Source organism: Anas acuta, chromosome 4 (genome assembly GCF_963932015.1).
Source record: "Anas acuta chromosome 4, bAnaAcu1.1, whole genome shotgun sequence".
Lineage (NCBI taxonomy): Eukaryota > Metazoa > Chordata > Aves > Anseriformes > Anatidae > Anas > Anas acuta.
This window is the reverse complement of record NC_088982.1, coordinates 1,828,596-1,844,655: the sequence shown is the minus strand read 5'-3', so window position 1 is coordinate 1,844,655 and position 16,060 is coordinate 1,828,596. Positions and strand designations below refer to the sequence as shown.

At 50.9% G+C, this 16,060-nt stretch overlaps 1 protein-coding gene across 4 annotated transcripts in view; it reads left to right on the top strand.

The window, feature by feature from the left end:
* Window positions 1–2,866: 2,866 nt before the first annotated feature.
* SFXN5 (sideroflexin 5) overlaps window positions 2,867–16,060 on the top strand; it is a 78,432-nt gene continuing 65,238 nt past the window's right edge. For all 4 annotated transcript variants that reach the window (XM_068679502.1, XM_068679503.1, XM_068679505.1 and 1 more), the window contains exons 1-2: window positions 2,867–3,001; window positions 9,577–9,645. In XM_068679502.1, coding sequence (XP_068535603.1) covers window positions 2,945–3,001; window positions 9,577–9,645 — 126 coding nt within the window. In that variant the 5' untranslated portion in view covers window positions 2,867–2,944. The remainder of the gene's footprint in view (window positions 3,002–9,576; window positions 9,646–16,060) is intronic.

Genomic DNA, 16,060 nt, shown 5'->3' with positions numbered 1-16,060 from the left:
GGAAGCAAATCCTTCCCCCCCCCCTCCCTCTCCTTCCCCAAACCAGTGAAACGCGAGTTGTCAGTCTAAAGGGATCTGGTTAGATTGATATCAGCCAAAGAATTGATATTCTTTCTGGTATTTAACCAAAAAAGTGATAGTCTTATGTCACTCCAAATGTGGTTTGAGATAAACAGATTCTCTCCCCTCTGTTGTTATAAAACATTCAGTGTGTCAACATTAGGGATTGTATCAATTATCTGGCTCTGGCTGCGATGGGAGGGAGGGGGATTTCCCTGGTATAGAGGCTGAGATTTGGGTTGCCATCCATCTTCATTGCAGAGCCCCGGTGATTTTCCTTTCCTGCTGATTTTTACTTCTGGGAAGTACGGAATAAAACCTTTAGAAAACGAAGAGTTGTGTTATAAGATATCAGTCATAGCCAACAGGATTTTTTCTCTTTTTTTGCCTTTTAAGACAACGTTAGGGCTCCAAGCAGCGTTAGACCCTGCCTAAAAGAAAACAAGCCCTAATTACACGCTGTTCTCTGGGATTAGGACTGATACCGCATTGCGAGGAGAGGGTAAGAAGGGCAGCAGGGTCCTGTGGGGTCAAAATGAGGTTTAAGCCACGCGAAACCCTGTCCTGGGCGCACAGCTGGGCCAGCAGGCAGCGAGTGCTCGCTGCAGCGGAGTTTAATTAGGGGAAGCAAACCATTAACTCCGAGGACAAGGTACAAGGGCAGCACTGGGGATGTGGCTGTCAGCAGAATTTGTTGTTGGACCAGGTTTTTGCCCGTTCCTGGGGGTCATGTTTTTGTGCTTTCATACAGCTATGCAGAAAAAAGGCAAAAAGGGAGGCGATGGGGGAGGCCGGCAGCCTGCAACTGCATCAGGCTCGTTGTGGGGGCAGAGCCCGGTGCCCAAAGGGGTCGTGGAGTCTCCTTCCCTGGAGATATTTGAAAGCTTTTTGGACACAGGCCTGGGTACTGCTGTAGGGGACCATACCTGAGCAATGATTTGGACCTGATGACCTCCAGAAGTCCCTTCCAACCTCAGCAACTCTGGGGTTCTGTGAAGGAATGGGTTGGACAGTATCTGTAATGGGAAAGGAACAAGAAATGAGAAAATGCCCTTCTCTGATCCAGTCTGATCCTTTCTCGTGCTGGTACAGAGGGTAGGTGCCCTTTGGGGTGCTGTTTTGGGCTGTATATCCCAGTTTCTGCTCCCGCTGTGGATTAAGGCTCGGGTAAAGCCAGGTTCACCCCTTCCCTTCCCACATAAACTCAGTGACACCATGGGGCTCCCTCAAACAAACATGGCCAAGGGGCTGTGGGCACACAGAGAGGCCAGACAGGACGGTGATGAGACATCACGGGGGCTCAGGGCCGGCAGGAGCTTCAGCAGAGCCCCTTACCCACCGTACGGCCAGCTGTGAGGGTTTATACGACTCGGTATCGCTGTGGGATATCACCCTTGTGACAGGCACGGCGCTGGGTCCCTGTTCTGCCTGGAGCTGCAAGAGAGATTGGAGATTCAGTGAAAGGGATCGGTGCCAAATTAGCCTAAAAAATGGAAAATGAAAGTGGTTTTGGAGGTGAAAAGAGAGCAGCCACGACCATGAAGCAGAGCAGCAGCATCCTCACAGCAAACCCTTCTGCTGCTTATAGCTAAATCAATAAATAAACTCAGGTATATTGTTTAATTTCTCTTTCGCTGCAAATCCTGTTTCTGACCTGCTCTGTAATCTGCGGCCGCACCGAGCCTTCCTCTTATACCCTGACCGCATTCCCTGCTTCATCTGCATCTTCGGGGTCGCCGCCGGCTCCCTGCTCTTCCTCGGAGAATTGCTTCTAATCCTCCAAACAATTTCAGCGGCATTTGAAGGGCCGGGCGTTTCTGATGCCACTAATCTAGAGAAGAGGATTCCGGAGACTGCTTCGTACGCACCCCTTCTGCTCCCAGCCCCACACAAACCTCGCCTTTATCTCCCCAAATCGTAATACTGATGAAGCCGATAAGTAAGCCTGCATCAGGGTAAACTTATTACTCGCAGGTTTCCCATTCTTTACTTTTAATCATATATTTTAGAGGTCAATAGCAAGTGTTAGGCTCCCATCAAAGCACGGATATTATTTTCAGAGGGATACGATGAAACCTGAGGTTTTTTTTTTCCAGAGGCTTTTGAGCTTGCACCTTGCTTTGTGCAATTATTTTCCCAATTTTGGAGTTAAGGCGGGTGCCTGCTATCCACGTCACGTTCCTGGGCATCCTCTGTCACACTGTGACTGCTGTGCATTTGGGTGTAAATAACACTTTGGGGGGTGTTCCTTCAAAATTGGGCTGAAATGTGAGGTGTGAGTGCTTTTGGGGAAGGAAAAATGTAATTCTGTCAGGGGCGTTGCCTCAGGCTGGTTGCTAAACCCAACAGTTCTCCCTCAAAAAAGGAGAAGAGGGGAGAAGGACTGAAATATCCTTATCCTGTGCGTGGCCCTTGGCGCACTGCTCCCCCCAACCAGTTCTGACTGGGCAAACTGGGACCTCTCCAGTATGACGGGTGCGGGGCGGACATCTGAGGGGTTTGTGCCACAGCTGCTCCACCACAACCCCTCAGCACCTCACACTGCCCAAAAACCCACATTTTTTTAATATTTTTAATGGTTTTAATGGCACTTTGCGAGCGCCACAGCTGAGGGGACCCCGCTCCGATCGCCCCCCCCCCCCCCCCAATCCCCTCAGGGCTCCCCTCAGCTTCCCGCCCAAACCCCGCCGCGGACTACAACTCCCATGCTGCCCCGCGCCGCCGCGAAGGCCGGCGGTAGTGGAGGGGGGAAGGGAACTACATTTCCCATCGTGCCTCGCGGGGGCTGCGGTGGGCCGCAGCCAATCAGAGCGGCGCCGCCGCAAGGGGCGGGCCCGGCGGCGGGGGAGGCTGTTTAAAGTGGCGCCCGCAGAGCGCGAAGGGGATGGCGGAGCCGGCGGACTACCCCCCCTTCCAGCTGGGGAAGCCCCGCTTCGAGCAGGTACCGGCACCGGGCGGCGGCGGTAGCGGGGCGGGCGCGGCGGCGGCGAGAGCGGTCCCTCACGGTGCCCCCCCCACCCCCCTTCTGGGGGGCAGAGCCCCCTGCTCGCCCCTTTTGGCCTCAAGCTGCGCGCTGATTGGTCAGCGCCCCGCCTCCCATTGGCTGGCGCCGCTGTCACTCAGAGCCTCAGCGCCCCGCCCCTTGGCTGGCGGTGATTGGCTCGTCCCGCCGTGCCCCTGTGGCGCGGGGGGGTGGGCGCGCGCTTGGGGGCCTCGAGGTCGCGGGTTCGAGACCCGGGTGGGGACGGAGGGGGGGAATAGGGGTGGGGGTCCCCTGGTGTCACCCCTTTTGGTGTCACCCTCCTGTCCCCACAGCGTGGTCCCGTGTCCCCAAACGCGGTGCTGCGAGGCTGGGCCCGGCCCTGGTAGGGCTGGCTGAGAGCCCAAGGTTGTGTGGAGGTGATGGGCAAAACGGTGCCCGGACCCCCCCCACCCGCCGGTGTGAGGGGATTAATCTGTTAAAATAATAAAAAACATGAAGTGTGAGGGAAATGTGGAGGTTTTTTAGTTATTTATGGATGAATTCTGCGAGGAAAGGGGTTTCTGTGAGGGGTGGTCAGGCCTGTGTGGGGTTTTGGGGGGTCATTGGGGAGCTGTGCCAGTGGGATGCTGTGGGGCTTGGGGGTGTTTCAGCCACCCCAAATCCTGTGGGATAAAAGGCCTTAAAACCCCCCTGTGCCTGTAAAGGTGGCGATGAGGAAAGCTGGGGTGGGTTTTGGGGCGGTTTGGCTCCCACATGCCCCAAAGCTGCCGCTCCTGAGGTACCCTCAGCGCCCCTGCCATGGCGCAGCTCACGCCTGGGTTTTGTGGGTTCGTATTAGGGTCTGCCGAGGCTTCTGAAAGGTTTCCAAACCCACACAACCCATTCTATGTGCTCCTAGTTCCTCCCCAGAGCGGGGTGAGGCTGCCACGAGAAGGAAGGAGGCATTGCGGTTCCTGAACTGTTCGCTAATACATTTCCCCCATGCTTTTGGGGAGCTCTCCAAGGGGACTTCCACCCCACCATCCACCCCAAATCTTCACAGGACTGCACTTCGCCAGCCCTCTAACTCGCTAATTGCAGATCCTAAAGCTCAGCTTGACCAAAGCCACCCATTTGGGTGGTGAAATAGAAGTCCTGTTGCTGTTTTCATGTGTGGGGCCAGGTCTGTGTGCCTGTCCCAGCCACTTTGCTTTTGGGATCTCCCTTGGGTGCGGGACAGGAGGTGGTGCAGGGACCCCATGGGAGCCACAAACACCCTGAACAAACCTAAGGGATGCTCAGGCTGGGGAGACGGAGCTTTGTAATAAGGAGAAGAGGAGGAGGAGGAGGAGGAGGAGGAGACACTACTCCCTTCTAGACACCACAGATGATTCGAGGCACACTTGGCAGCGCGTCAGGCACCGAGCCGGTGCATTCTGTTCATTAAGGAGCGACTGTCACTTGTAGCAACATTTAGAAAACGTTTCGAGGGCTATGGCAGGATGCTAATGATCGCCTTCGAGCAGAGCTGGCCTCTGTCCCCAACCGCCATGCCGGGGGGGGACGTGGCCACAACGCATCCAGGCGGCCCGGTTTGGGGTCTGGCAGCTTTGTGGGGTCATGGAGCAGGAGAAAGAGGTCAAATCTGCCCCTGTTTGGGTCCTTGACTGCAACATCCCGACCCATCCTTGGGGTGAGCTGGTGTTTATTTCCCCACGGGGAACCTCGGTCTCCAGGGCTGCGAGCTGGTGCTGGGGAAGAATGCCCCTGTGAGACGCAGGGGAGCTGTGCGAGGCAGCTTTGTCCTCACGAGGGTAAAAAAACAAACATAAAAAAAGCAAGGAATTTGCCTCAGAGAGCAAATTCGGTGTTCTGAGGTTGTGCTTGTGTGGAGAGGAGGTGATTTCCTTCCCTCGCTGCGATCAAGAGCCCTGGTTGGGGGCTGGAGGAGCATTTAGGGCAGCTGATGGCAGGCACACATCCCCAGCGTCGCCCTGGCACTTGTTTCCCCTTCTCCCACCTCTTGCTTTGCAGCTCGCTTGTTTTTCCTGCTCTTCAGGCAAGTCGCATCTGTCGAGTCACATTTTTGGTTGCTTTGCTGGGAGCAGCTTTTGCCTCCCAAGGGAAGCAGGTTATTTTTAGGTGAAAGAAGAAACGAGGACATTAGGCTTGAGAACGTGTGAGAGGGGCTTAGTTTTCTGACAAGTCGTTTTAATTTGTTAATCGTACTCTTTTTTTTTTTCATTTTCTTAAAGAAGGGATTTGCTAAGTACTCCCTCTCTTTGAGCCAAAACATCAAACGCGAGCTCCCAAAGCTCCAGGGTCTCTGCCTGCAGCCCAGGGCTCCTGCTTCTGCCCAGCAAATTAAATGCATCCTCCAGCAGAAGAGCTGAGGAAACCTTTCCAGCAGAGCTCTGCATAAGGTTCGGGCTCAGTGGTTCACCAAACAGCGGCGTTAACTGCTGCAGGAAGGTCGTGCAAGCTAAACTTTGGGGTTTTTATTGGGGTCAGCCCCCTAAAAAGCATCACGAGGCTGTCCTGGCTGGTGCAGGGAGGGCTGCAAGGTGCGCAGAGAGAGGTGAGCTGATTTCCAGGCTGAGGTGAGCGTCCTCGACAAGTCACCCGGGTTTCATCCTCGTTGCAAAGCGTTCCTGAGATCCTTTAGGGGAAGGAGAGGGAAATGAAGAGGAGTAAACTGGTGGCACTGCGGTGTCAGCGGCGCTGCGCTGATCTCGGAAACATCTCGTTAAGGGTGTCAGTGCTGAAGATCATCCCCTCCTACTCTCCCTGTTCAGGCAGCGGGAGGAACCAGGGCTGTGCTATAACACCATGAAGTTACACAGAAATTCCCGCTCCGGCTTCCCAGTTTGAAGTTATTTTCCACCGAAGATGAACGAGACCACCACGACGGAGAAGGGATTTTCCTACAAGGCTACAGGAGGACGTTTCAGGCTGGTTTGTGGCTGCTGTAGAGGAGAAGAGGAAGCGCAGCCACCTTTGGGTTTGGTGTTTGGCTGCTGACCTTGTAGGATCTGCCAAAAAAAAGCCTTCCACTGGCTCTTCTACATCTCTGTCAGCTGGGGCTGGAGTTTCAAGAGGGAGTTGGCTTCTCTGTGCCCTGTGCTGCAGGGTGTAAACCCTGCCGGGTGCCTGGCACCCCAAACCTCATTGGGAACCCCTGTACCTCGTGGGTTGGGTTGGGTTGGGCAGCTGAAGGCTTTCCCCAGCATTTGGGAATCGTGTAGGGCTAAAACAGCCCAGGAGCAAACTGCTGGCCACGAGACAAGTCCACGAGCTGCAGTGCCAGCCGTGAGAAGGTGAAAATGAAGATTTGCCTCTTTGTCTTGGGGCTGAGGACATCTAAACCCTTGCCTGCTGCTGCAGGTGAAGATGCAGGGACAGATTCTGGGCCCTTAAATACCCTAAAGTCAGCGTTGGGGTGTTGTAGGGGACCATAGCTTAAGCCTGGATATGTAATTGGGGTGGATCGTAAACGTGTGAGCAATTTCAAAGCCAAACCTTGCCTGCACGCAGCTGCTCGATGGCTTGTATTTTATAACATGTATTTTATTTGCTTTAGCTTAAACCTCCTCCTAATTAATTTAAAGCTGACCTAAGCCTGATTTTTAGCTAGAAAAATAAAAAACCCAAGTCTGCGTGCCTTTTGCTCTGGCTTAATTAAATCCCTTTTGTGATCGCTCTGTAATTAAGTGAGTAAAGGTGTGCACGTCCCCTCTTCTTCCAGCGCGGGGTTTTGAGGAATGCCCCCTTCTTTAAAGGCAGGTGAATAATGAGTGCTTTCTAGTGGTCACTGACCCTTTTCTCCAAATTTCTGGAGCCTGCAGGGAACGTTTTGCTTCTTCTAGCGTTTGTCCTGGACTCAGCTGGATCCTGCAGCACAGCGACTGAACGGAGCCGGGGCTGTAATGCTCTGCCGTGCCGTGGCAGGGAATTAATATTCCCACAACTTCATTTTGCGTGCAGGCTGGTGAGAAGCGCTACCAAAATAGCCCCGATTAATCACAGGAAATTTGCGTTACGCAGTTTTTTTCCTCCCAGTGACAGTTTACTCCAGCAGATGTTGCAGGAATAAAGCGGCAAGCGAGGCGCCGGGGGTAGCCGGGAGCTGAAGGTCAAGCTTCTGCGGGCTCCGTCCCTGGAGATAATCCTGTTGAGAAGCAAACATCCCGAATTGTTGAAATCTGGGGCTGCTTGGCTGAAGTGCGAAGCGTGGAGGGAATGGAAATCCCCTGCTGTGCCTCGTGGGATGATGGAAAAAGGGTCAGGTAGGGGAGGGGAGAGGAAGCAGTCCCTGGATGATTCAAAGCTGAAGAAGGCACGGCGGAGCAGGGAGCGACACGCATCCTAACACCTTAAAGAGCTTAAAAAGCAGGCAAGGGCTCATTAGCAGCAGCAGAACTTCAAGAAGTTGCAGAAGAAAAGTGTGACAGCCGGGAACTGCAATCCTCTGCTTCTCCTGACATCAGGTTCTCATTTTTCCCAAGGCTGGGGCTTTTGGTGAAACATCCCTGCTGCAGAAGCCCCAGGAGGCATGGCAGTGTCTGCTCTTATCTAGCTTTACACTAAATGTTGAATAGATTTTAAAAATAATAACTAGGAAAGAATAAGAAAAATATTTCTGCAATACATCTCTGAATTTATTTCTTCCAAGTGTTTTAAACCAGCTTGCTTTCTTTGTAGGGGCTTCTCCTTTCCCCTGAAGGAGTTTTGTCATGGTCTTCTGAACTCCTCCTGGCTTTTATTCACCATTAAACTCGATGCTGCCATCGCGGGAAGGCAGGGAGCAAGCAGGCAGCGTCAAACATCAGCCTGTCCCCGCAGGTTAAGGTGCTTTTTTTTGGCTTTTTTCCTCCCCAAGTGAAGTGTTGGGATTGTGACAGAGCCCTCCTTGTGCGCGCTTGTGAGGGGGAGAAGCAGCAAAGTGCTTTTTACACCAATTAAATCCTTTTTTTTAAATTTTTTTTGATTAACAGAGCTGCTCTTTAAAATCTTGGCCCGGACGTGGGAGTAGCTGAGGAGCTCTCAGCAGCTCCGTGTGATGGTGCTGGGGTCTTTATTCTCCAGTTTTCTTGCTCAGGACCTGGCTGTGCCATCCGTGGCCCCACTCAGGTGGCCCTTCCCTTGCCCCTGGACTTGTCTGACACAGAGCAGCCTGCTCCAGGCACCACCTGGAGACGGCTCCCTCGTTTTGGGGTGAGACGTGAGGCTTTTGGGGCTCCCCCGTGAGACCACAGAGCGCAGGACGAGCAGTGGGAGAGAGGAGAGGACCCGTGGCAGCACGAAGGGAGCACAGGGCATTGATTACAGGGCACTGGCACCCGCATAGGTTTTTGTGCTGAAAAATCCCAGCAAGGTAGCGAAATGCCAAGCTCAAAAAGCTGGAAAGTACCAGAATTAGCGTTAATTAAATCAACGCTAATTAAAAACCACCAGGCTTTTTTTTTTTTTTTTCCTTTTTCCTGAAGTTCTGTGAAGCTGTTTGTGCTCAGTCGCAGGGTTTTTTTTTTCTTTTTTCTTTTTTTTTTAGTGCAGGACACGAGAAGTGCCATCGGGAGCTGCGTTTGGGGAGGGATTTCTGCCCAAACCAGGCAGCGGTGTCGGCGGTGTGCCTCTGTGCTTGATGATTTCAGCGGAGCAGCACCAGCAGGCTTCACAAAACACTTCCAGGCTGTGACTAAATGCCATCCCCACGCCGTGGCCACATTGCAGCCCTTTATTTCCAGCAGCTCCTGCACTGCACAGGCAAAGGGATTTGTCTCCCCGTGGCCATTGTGCAGAGGCATCCCAAAGCCCAGGCTCAGCACCGGTCTCTCACCCTCCCCTTGTCTCTGTGGTTCCAGATTCAAGAGCTGTTTTGCTTCAGAGAACATTTCCCATTCATTTTTTACCCTTTTTCAGCTTTATTCCACTTGGTCATCAGTTCTTCTTCTCCCTAGGCTGTGAGGATGTTGGGAGCAGGGAGCATTGCCCGACACGAGCGTGGCGGGGTTGAAGATAGGTTTTTTTTTGCTCTCATTCTATAAAAACCCTACCAATTATTTTGTTCAGTGTGGTGTCTGCAACGTCTGAGCGTTCTGCAGGTTGGGAACGTGTTTAATTGGATTCTCTCCAAGCACGCAAATAGGAAGGAGCCCAAACCTTCGAGCTTTGGTTGTTTTGAATATCGTGAAGGCTCACAGTTTGTCTTTTACTCTGCGTTCCTGCAGGCTGGCACCGTGAAACCCAGCCCTGATTTAGCACCTGGACAGTCCTGTAATGAACTCAAGGCATGGAAGTGGCTTTGTGCTCAGTCCCATCTCTCACCTGCCTCGTGAGGAGTGGGGTGAGGAGGAGACCCCAGGGGCTGGGGCTTCCTTCAGCAGCATCGAGGTGGAGCCTTGCCCCTTCCAGCCCTCCTGTCGTTATAGCAAACGGCTTTTCTGCCGTTGCTTTTCAGCTTCACCGTAGTTGTGCGGAGGAAATAAGTTATTTTTTGCGCAGCAGATGAAAGGCAGTTTGTCACTGAACACATTTTGTTTGTTCTTCTCTTCCAGACTTCGTTTTATGGCAGATTCAGGCACTTCTTGGACATCATCGATCCGCGCACTCTCTTTGTCACTGAGGTAAGGTGTCTGCCCCTTGCTTTCCAAAAAACACTCTTTATTAGGCAGGTTTGGATTAAAACCAATTTCTCCTGTGAGCAGCAGCGGAAAGGAAGCCAGATTTCCAGTGGGTTTGTGTCTGGTGGCTGATTGATTGCCTGGCCAAGCCCTAATAGGGCTGAGCAGCTGCTTGCTGTATTAGCCCCTGGTGGATCCTGCCCCTCTCCCTCTGTGCCTACAAATTTGAATGGAAAAAAAAAAATACAGGTGAGTAGAGGAGAGAGCAAACCCTAACGCTTCGTGGAGGACGTGAGCTGGGTGGGCACAAGCCGCAGATTTTCAGTGGCTGCTCAAGAAGACCTTTTCTGAGCAAGGTGTAGTAGTTTTTCCTTATTTATTAGCCTGTTTTTAACAAGCTTTAGAGTTCCTGGCCTGCTTATATTTCTTTTAGTGTGGCCCAGCATTATTGCATTTCTCCATTTTCATAAAATCGTGAGCTAATTGGGAGAAATCCCCTAGAAGACCTATGGCTGGTGGTTTTAAATCCTGCCTGACAGCCAGATTTTTTTTCCTTTTTTTTTTTTTTTCTCTCTCTCTTTTTGTTTTGCCTGGTTCTCAGAACACTGGGAGCAGATCTGTCCACTACAGCCAGTGATGGACTGAGTCCAGTTCCTTACACACTAGAGAGGGGAGGAAGAGATCTGCTGTAACTTTAAACAATTCTTATTTTTCCCCAAATCAGCTAGCTTTTTTTTTTTTTTCCAAAAACACAAGGCTAAAATGTGTTGTGCAGTTCTGAGTATCTTTTGGAGAGCTGCAGACAGTAAAACAGCTGTTTTTACACCACCAGACTGATGATTATACTTCCATTTGTAAAAGCCCAGGTTCAGATCAAATAGGAGATCAGTTTTCAAAAGCCACCATCCTCGATACAGAGCTCAGCGTGGGGAGGTGGCCTCTTTGAAAAGAACATTTTGATCTCAGAAAGGTGCTGCTAGCCCTCAGGTGTCATGAAATGAATGAATAAAAATCCCAACCTGAGGATCCAGGGCGCTTTGCAGGTGCTAGAGCTTTTATTTAGGGAGGATGTGAGCACACGGGTCAGAATCCAAACCAATTAACTGCACGGTGAAGGCTTGGTGCTGCTGTTATCTTAGCAGAAATTTTGTGTTAAGAGCAGAGCAGTGTGTGGTGGAGGTGTGAGAGCGTGGGAATCCTGCACTGTGCACTTGTGGCGAGGCAGAGGCTGTTGGGTGCAACTTGTGAGCCTCCTCTCTCCCTTCTCATGCTTTGGATTCTGAAATGCAGAAGCTGATGCAAAAAGCCTGCACCAGGAGGTCTCACGGAGGAGAGGTTCTTCTGGTGGGATAAAAGATGCAGGTGATTCTGCTCACCTTTCTCCTGGCCATCTTTTTGGTGTGTTTTATTATACAATAGGTTATTCTCTTCTCTTTTTGGAGGAAAGTTCTGCTGGGTGGAGATAATCCATCTCCTTCTGCTTGGATAAATTTCTCTTAGTTTAGGAATATTTTATGTGTAATAAAACCTCACTCTCAATCTCCTCATCCTCAACAATTCTCAATAATCCTCAATAATTCTCCATAATCCTCATTCTCAAATCTCCATTTAAATCTATAGCATGCGTTTATTATTATTATTGTTGTTGTTATTATAATTATTATTATTAAGGTGGCTAACCCACTACACCCAAACCAAGACCAAACTCTTGGTTTTTACCATGCCATGGATACAGACAAAATACAGAATTCTCAAACCTACCTCTTGTGTGTCCCCAAAGTGGGGAGATACATTTGAACTTGGTCGAGTTAGTGCTTCTGCTTCTTGCATTTACACTATAGGTTGAAGAAAATCTCACGTGTTCCCACTTAGGATGGATTTTACGCTGTGGTTGTGGCAGGATGATGAAAAAGCTCAAGTAGTCTGAGCACTGGAACTCAGTCTGGTCTCACTGTGTACCCCAAACCCGTGACTTTGTCAGTGTTTCACTGTCAGTTCTGCTCCCAGAATGAAAACAGCTCGGTTAGGATCCCGGCAGGCTACCGTTTTCTCATGGTTTCACAAGAAATCATGAATTCCTTACTTTCAAAGGGCTGAATCTCATCTGCATTCGAGGGCACTTACCTCACTCCTGCTGCTTGTTCAATGTAGAGGATGTCTTGATTTTGGGTAAGCCATCTGCGAGTTGGATAACTGCTCTGGTCCTAAAGGAGATGATCCCTCCTTTAGCTCGGCTGTGTGGTTTTCAACCTTCCCACTGTTCCCTTGTCAAAGTGTTGGAAGTTTCTTAAGGGATTGGTAAGGTTGCAGGTGGAGGGCCATCAGGTGGCATAATTTAATTTCTCCAGAGGCTCTGTTGACACAATTCTTCAGAAGAAGGCGAGACGTAAGAAAAAAAAAGAGGAAAATCCTGGAAACTCGAGCAGTTCTGGACCCCAAACAGAACCCCAACAAACTCGAGAGGTTTGGTTTCCTTCTCTGGGGTCTAAACCTCACGGCTTTGACATCCGTGGTCTTCAGGAATGGCTTGGTGGCTGCCCAAGGAAGGGAATACCCTCGTCCCTTTCCCTTGGGGGTCTGAATTAATAACAGAAATGCTTCAGGAGACCTTCTGCAGTGCGTTTTGTGAGCCCTTCCTCCCTGGGGAAGCATCTTGGCCAAGCAGATGCCAACACCTGGGGGTTTGGGGGGCACCTCCCCGAACAGAAAGCTGCGTGGCCGGGCTCTGCGGATCTGATCTGGTGCTTCGAAGCGTGGAGCTGAGAGCTGTTTGGTTTCACTCGAGAACCGAAGTGGCAAATTAAAAATCTAAAAGGGGTTTGATGAACCAGCAGCCGCTGACGGAGAGCTCCTTCCTTCCCCTGACAGATGGCTGCATCGCTCAGGCCCGGGCTTCTCGGGGAACAAATCAATTGCTGTTTGTCTTGGAGGAGCTCGCTGGCAAATGGGGGGAAAAAAAAAAAAGTAGCTAAATGAGTCTCTAATGAGCAGGGAGGTTAATCCCGTGGAAAAGGCTGGGAAATGGAATAATATATATATATTTTTTTTTCCTGTGTCCTTTTTTTAATTGCATCATCGCATCCTACTGGTGGCTGTGCTCTGGGGAAGGAGACAGCGATTCCACGGAGTGGGAGCAACCCAGCACGGCGATATCAAGTCTAATTAGTCTCAATGACAGTCCTCTCTTACTCATTTATTCCTTTTTAATAAAGCAAATTCTGAACTCGGTTAAGAACTTCCTCGCCTTTTAGAGGTTCTTGAGCATTCATCCTCAAGGGATGCGTGCCAGATATTGGAGTATTGAGGTTTGAACTCACAAAAACCACCTGCTTGTGCAGGGCAGGGGCAGCTGAACACCGGTTTCTTTGGGTTTATATTTGGGGGTTTCTGGTAGAACAATATCTGTAACTCACCTACCAATTCCACTTGGCTTTCCGACTGCATAGGATGTTGCAACGAGGCACCGAGCTTGTGTCAGCACGGCCTGTGCTCCCTGAAGAGGAGTTTTTGCGTGCTAATCCATCTCGTGGCTGGCTTTCTAACCATTTCTACATCATTTATTTTGCAGCTGCAAATTTGCAGGCGTTTCCAACCAGCAGAAAACGTGTCCCTGCAGAGGTCACGCCCCACCAGACCACGAGAAACCCCTGGGTGGGTGCGACGCCTGCTTCCCGAACGTGTGAGGCTCAACCGATTGGAGAAATGCTTTTAATTGCTCCGTAATTAGGGTCCATCAAGAAGCAGTAGGGCCCCCCGGCAGGTATTTTTACAAGGCTAACTTCTCCCATCTGACATCAGCCCGGACAGACTGTTAACGCTCTGCGGGAAGCTCCTGGTGGGGGAAGCTGGGGATCTGATAACGATTCAGGGCAAAAGGGAAAGGAGGATGAATCCGAGCTGCGTCTTATCTGCTTTTCCTTGATCTCATTGTTCAGAGCATACATCTACAGAGCGCCGAGCATCTTGCATTCCCATATTTGGGTTTAAAATGGAAGCAGGATTAGATGTATGTTATTTATACGAACGATACCTTCTTACTCAGCAGATTGACTGTCTGTGTTTATTCAGTGTCACATCTGCTGGCTCTACTTGAACAAAAAAGTTTCTGGCTCCTGTTGTCTGTCACTGTAGATCCAATACAATAGGGCCAGCTGGAGTCAAGTCTGCCGCGTGTATCATCCCCAGAGCAGTGAGACGGAGCCGGGAGCTGATGGCAGAGCACAGCTGGATTCCCAAATCCCGCCTTGAGTTTGTGGTGCCGGTGGCCAGGAGCCTCTTCCTTTGCATCGAGCGCCAGGAAAGTCGTGGCTGGTGGGATCCTGAGCTCGCAGGTAGGCAGTGGTCAGCGTGGGGCTGGCACCAGCAGCAGCACTGGTCCAGCAGAGCGAGGCTCGAGGTGTCCCAGCGAGCCCTGTCCCATCACTGGGCTGCGTCTTAAAAGGCTGGAGTGCGAAGCCCGACACTTTCTCTCCCTCTGTTGATTCTGTAACAGCAATGTTGTAGTGCTTCTGGCATAATGACTGTTATTCTGGTCTCTCTGTGCACATATGGGGTTCTGGAGGCAGCTCTGAGCCATGTGTAGGCATCAGCTGAGCTCCAAGAGGAGAGGAGGCGCCGAGCTGGGAGACGGAATCGGCGTGCCCTCGCGCACAGGGGGCAAGGTGGAAAAAAAACAGGAGGAGAGCTCTCGTGCTGCAAGGAGGTGTCTGATACGAATATATAAATTTATACACGTGTGCAGTCTTCTGTAGGACTCCGTGTGGTTGTCCTCTACCTCACCAGAGCGCTGAAGCCACGAGGGATTTGGGGATGCCACCGACGGATCAGCTCAGCGTGGTGGAGGCTAAGGTCCCCCTGGCATCTTCGGGTTTGTTCTTTCTCCTCCTTTCTTTGCAGCACCAAACTGAGCCCCTAATAACGTGATCCTTCAGCAACTCTTTCTACAAAGACCGATTCTTCTCCTGATGGAGTTCTGCAAGCGTGTTTTGGGCAGTGAGCTGCCCCGAGTCAAGGCAGGTTATGTTTGTTCTTTGCTCTGAAACCTCAGGGTTACAGCTGAGCTGGTTTAGCCAGCCTGAGCCAAGGACTGGTTTTTGGCAGCCAACTTCAGTCAGTGGGAGCCCAGTGCACACTTATTAGGGACCTGAGCTTTAGCTCATGGTTTTTTGGGGGCTGTGTTCCTATGAGACTGAGGCCTTCTGCCACGAGGTGCTGTGCTGAGCTCGGTGGATCCCTGGCACCGCTTCTGGGCTGGGGTTTGTGAGAACGCTCCCCGGGTGCAGATGGTCCGTCTCGCACCCTATTGTGCGAGCTGAGACCCCGTAATCCACCACTAGAAGTGCTCTAGGTTTTTACCAGGAAAGGGGTATGAAGGAAATGATACACCCGAGTAAAAAAAAAAAAAAACTGTGGTTGCACTTTTTTTTTTTTTTTGAAGCGATGCTGTAAAAATCCCAGTAACACTTCTTCCTACAGATATCAGTAGAAGAAGCGAGCAACAATAAATATTGAAATGGTGGCGTGACCTCGTAGGCAGACCTCGTTTTCCCCTCGTTAAAAGGGAGAAGCAGGGTCATCCTAGACACTACCAGCTCTCTTAATAACGATTCCTCGTGCTAAAAGCCAGGGAGCGGAGCTGCCTGGCATCTTGAGCTGCTGCACGCAGAAAAGTTCCCGGGTTTTTGTTGCCGTTGGGTTTTGTCGCTGCTGTTTTTTGGAGGTTTTAGTTAAAAGAGCATGGTTGGCTTTTCTAGAGGGGGAACGAGGCAATCGTGCCTTTTCCCTAACAAAACTTTGAGGCTGAGTTGTCTGCTGAAAGCATCTGAAGACCTCAAGGCTGCGTGAAAGGCAGCTCCTTAACGGGGTCCTTGCGTTTAACGTTTTTCCTCGCTTTCTGTCCCTAATTTTTTGTAAGCCTCGGGAGCCGTCAGCAGCGTTGGCCCGGGACTTTTCTCTGAGAAAGTTCCCCTCTTCCCCCCACGGAGCTGAAAGGGGAAATTCACGAAGAGTGCGATTTTTTTTTTTAAAAAAAGCGAAATCGGGCTTTTTTGTTTTGCTGTTTGTTACCACACCAAACAAGATGGGATCTGGCCAGGGTTGTTATAGTAACTACTAAGATTTCCTCAAGAGAAGGAGGAAAAAAATAAAATAAAAAAAAAAAATAGAACACAGACCCATTCATCTCTTGCTTCCAGTTTTTCATTCAGAGTTACACGCTGTTCTGTGTGGATAATTTGCAAGGCACACAGTGGAGGTAATTTCAGCGGCAGAAAACCGCCCGGATAATGAGCCCAAATGGCTCTCCAGAATGTTGTGCTGGCATCGCTGGTTGATTTCCCAGCTTCGGAGGCGAGGAGGGTTGTCTTCCCCAGCTCTGCAGGCGGTAGGCAGTCAGGTGGCTCTGGCTTTTCACCTCTGG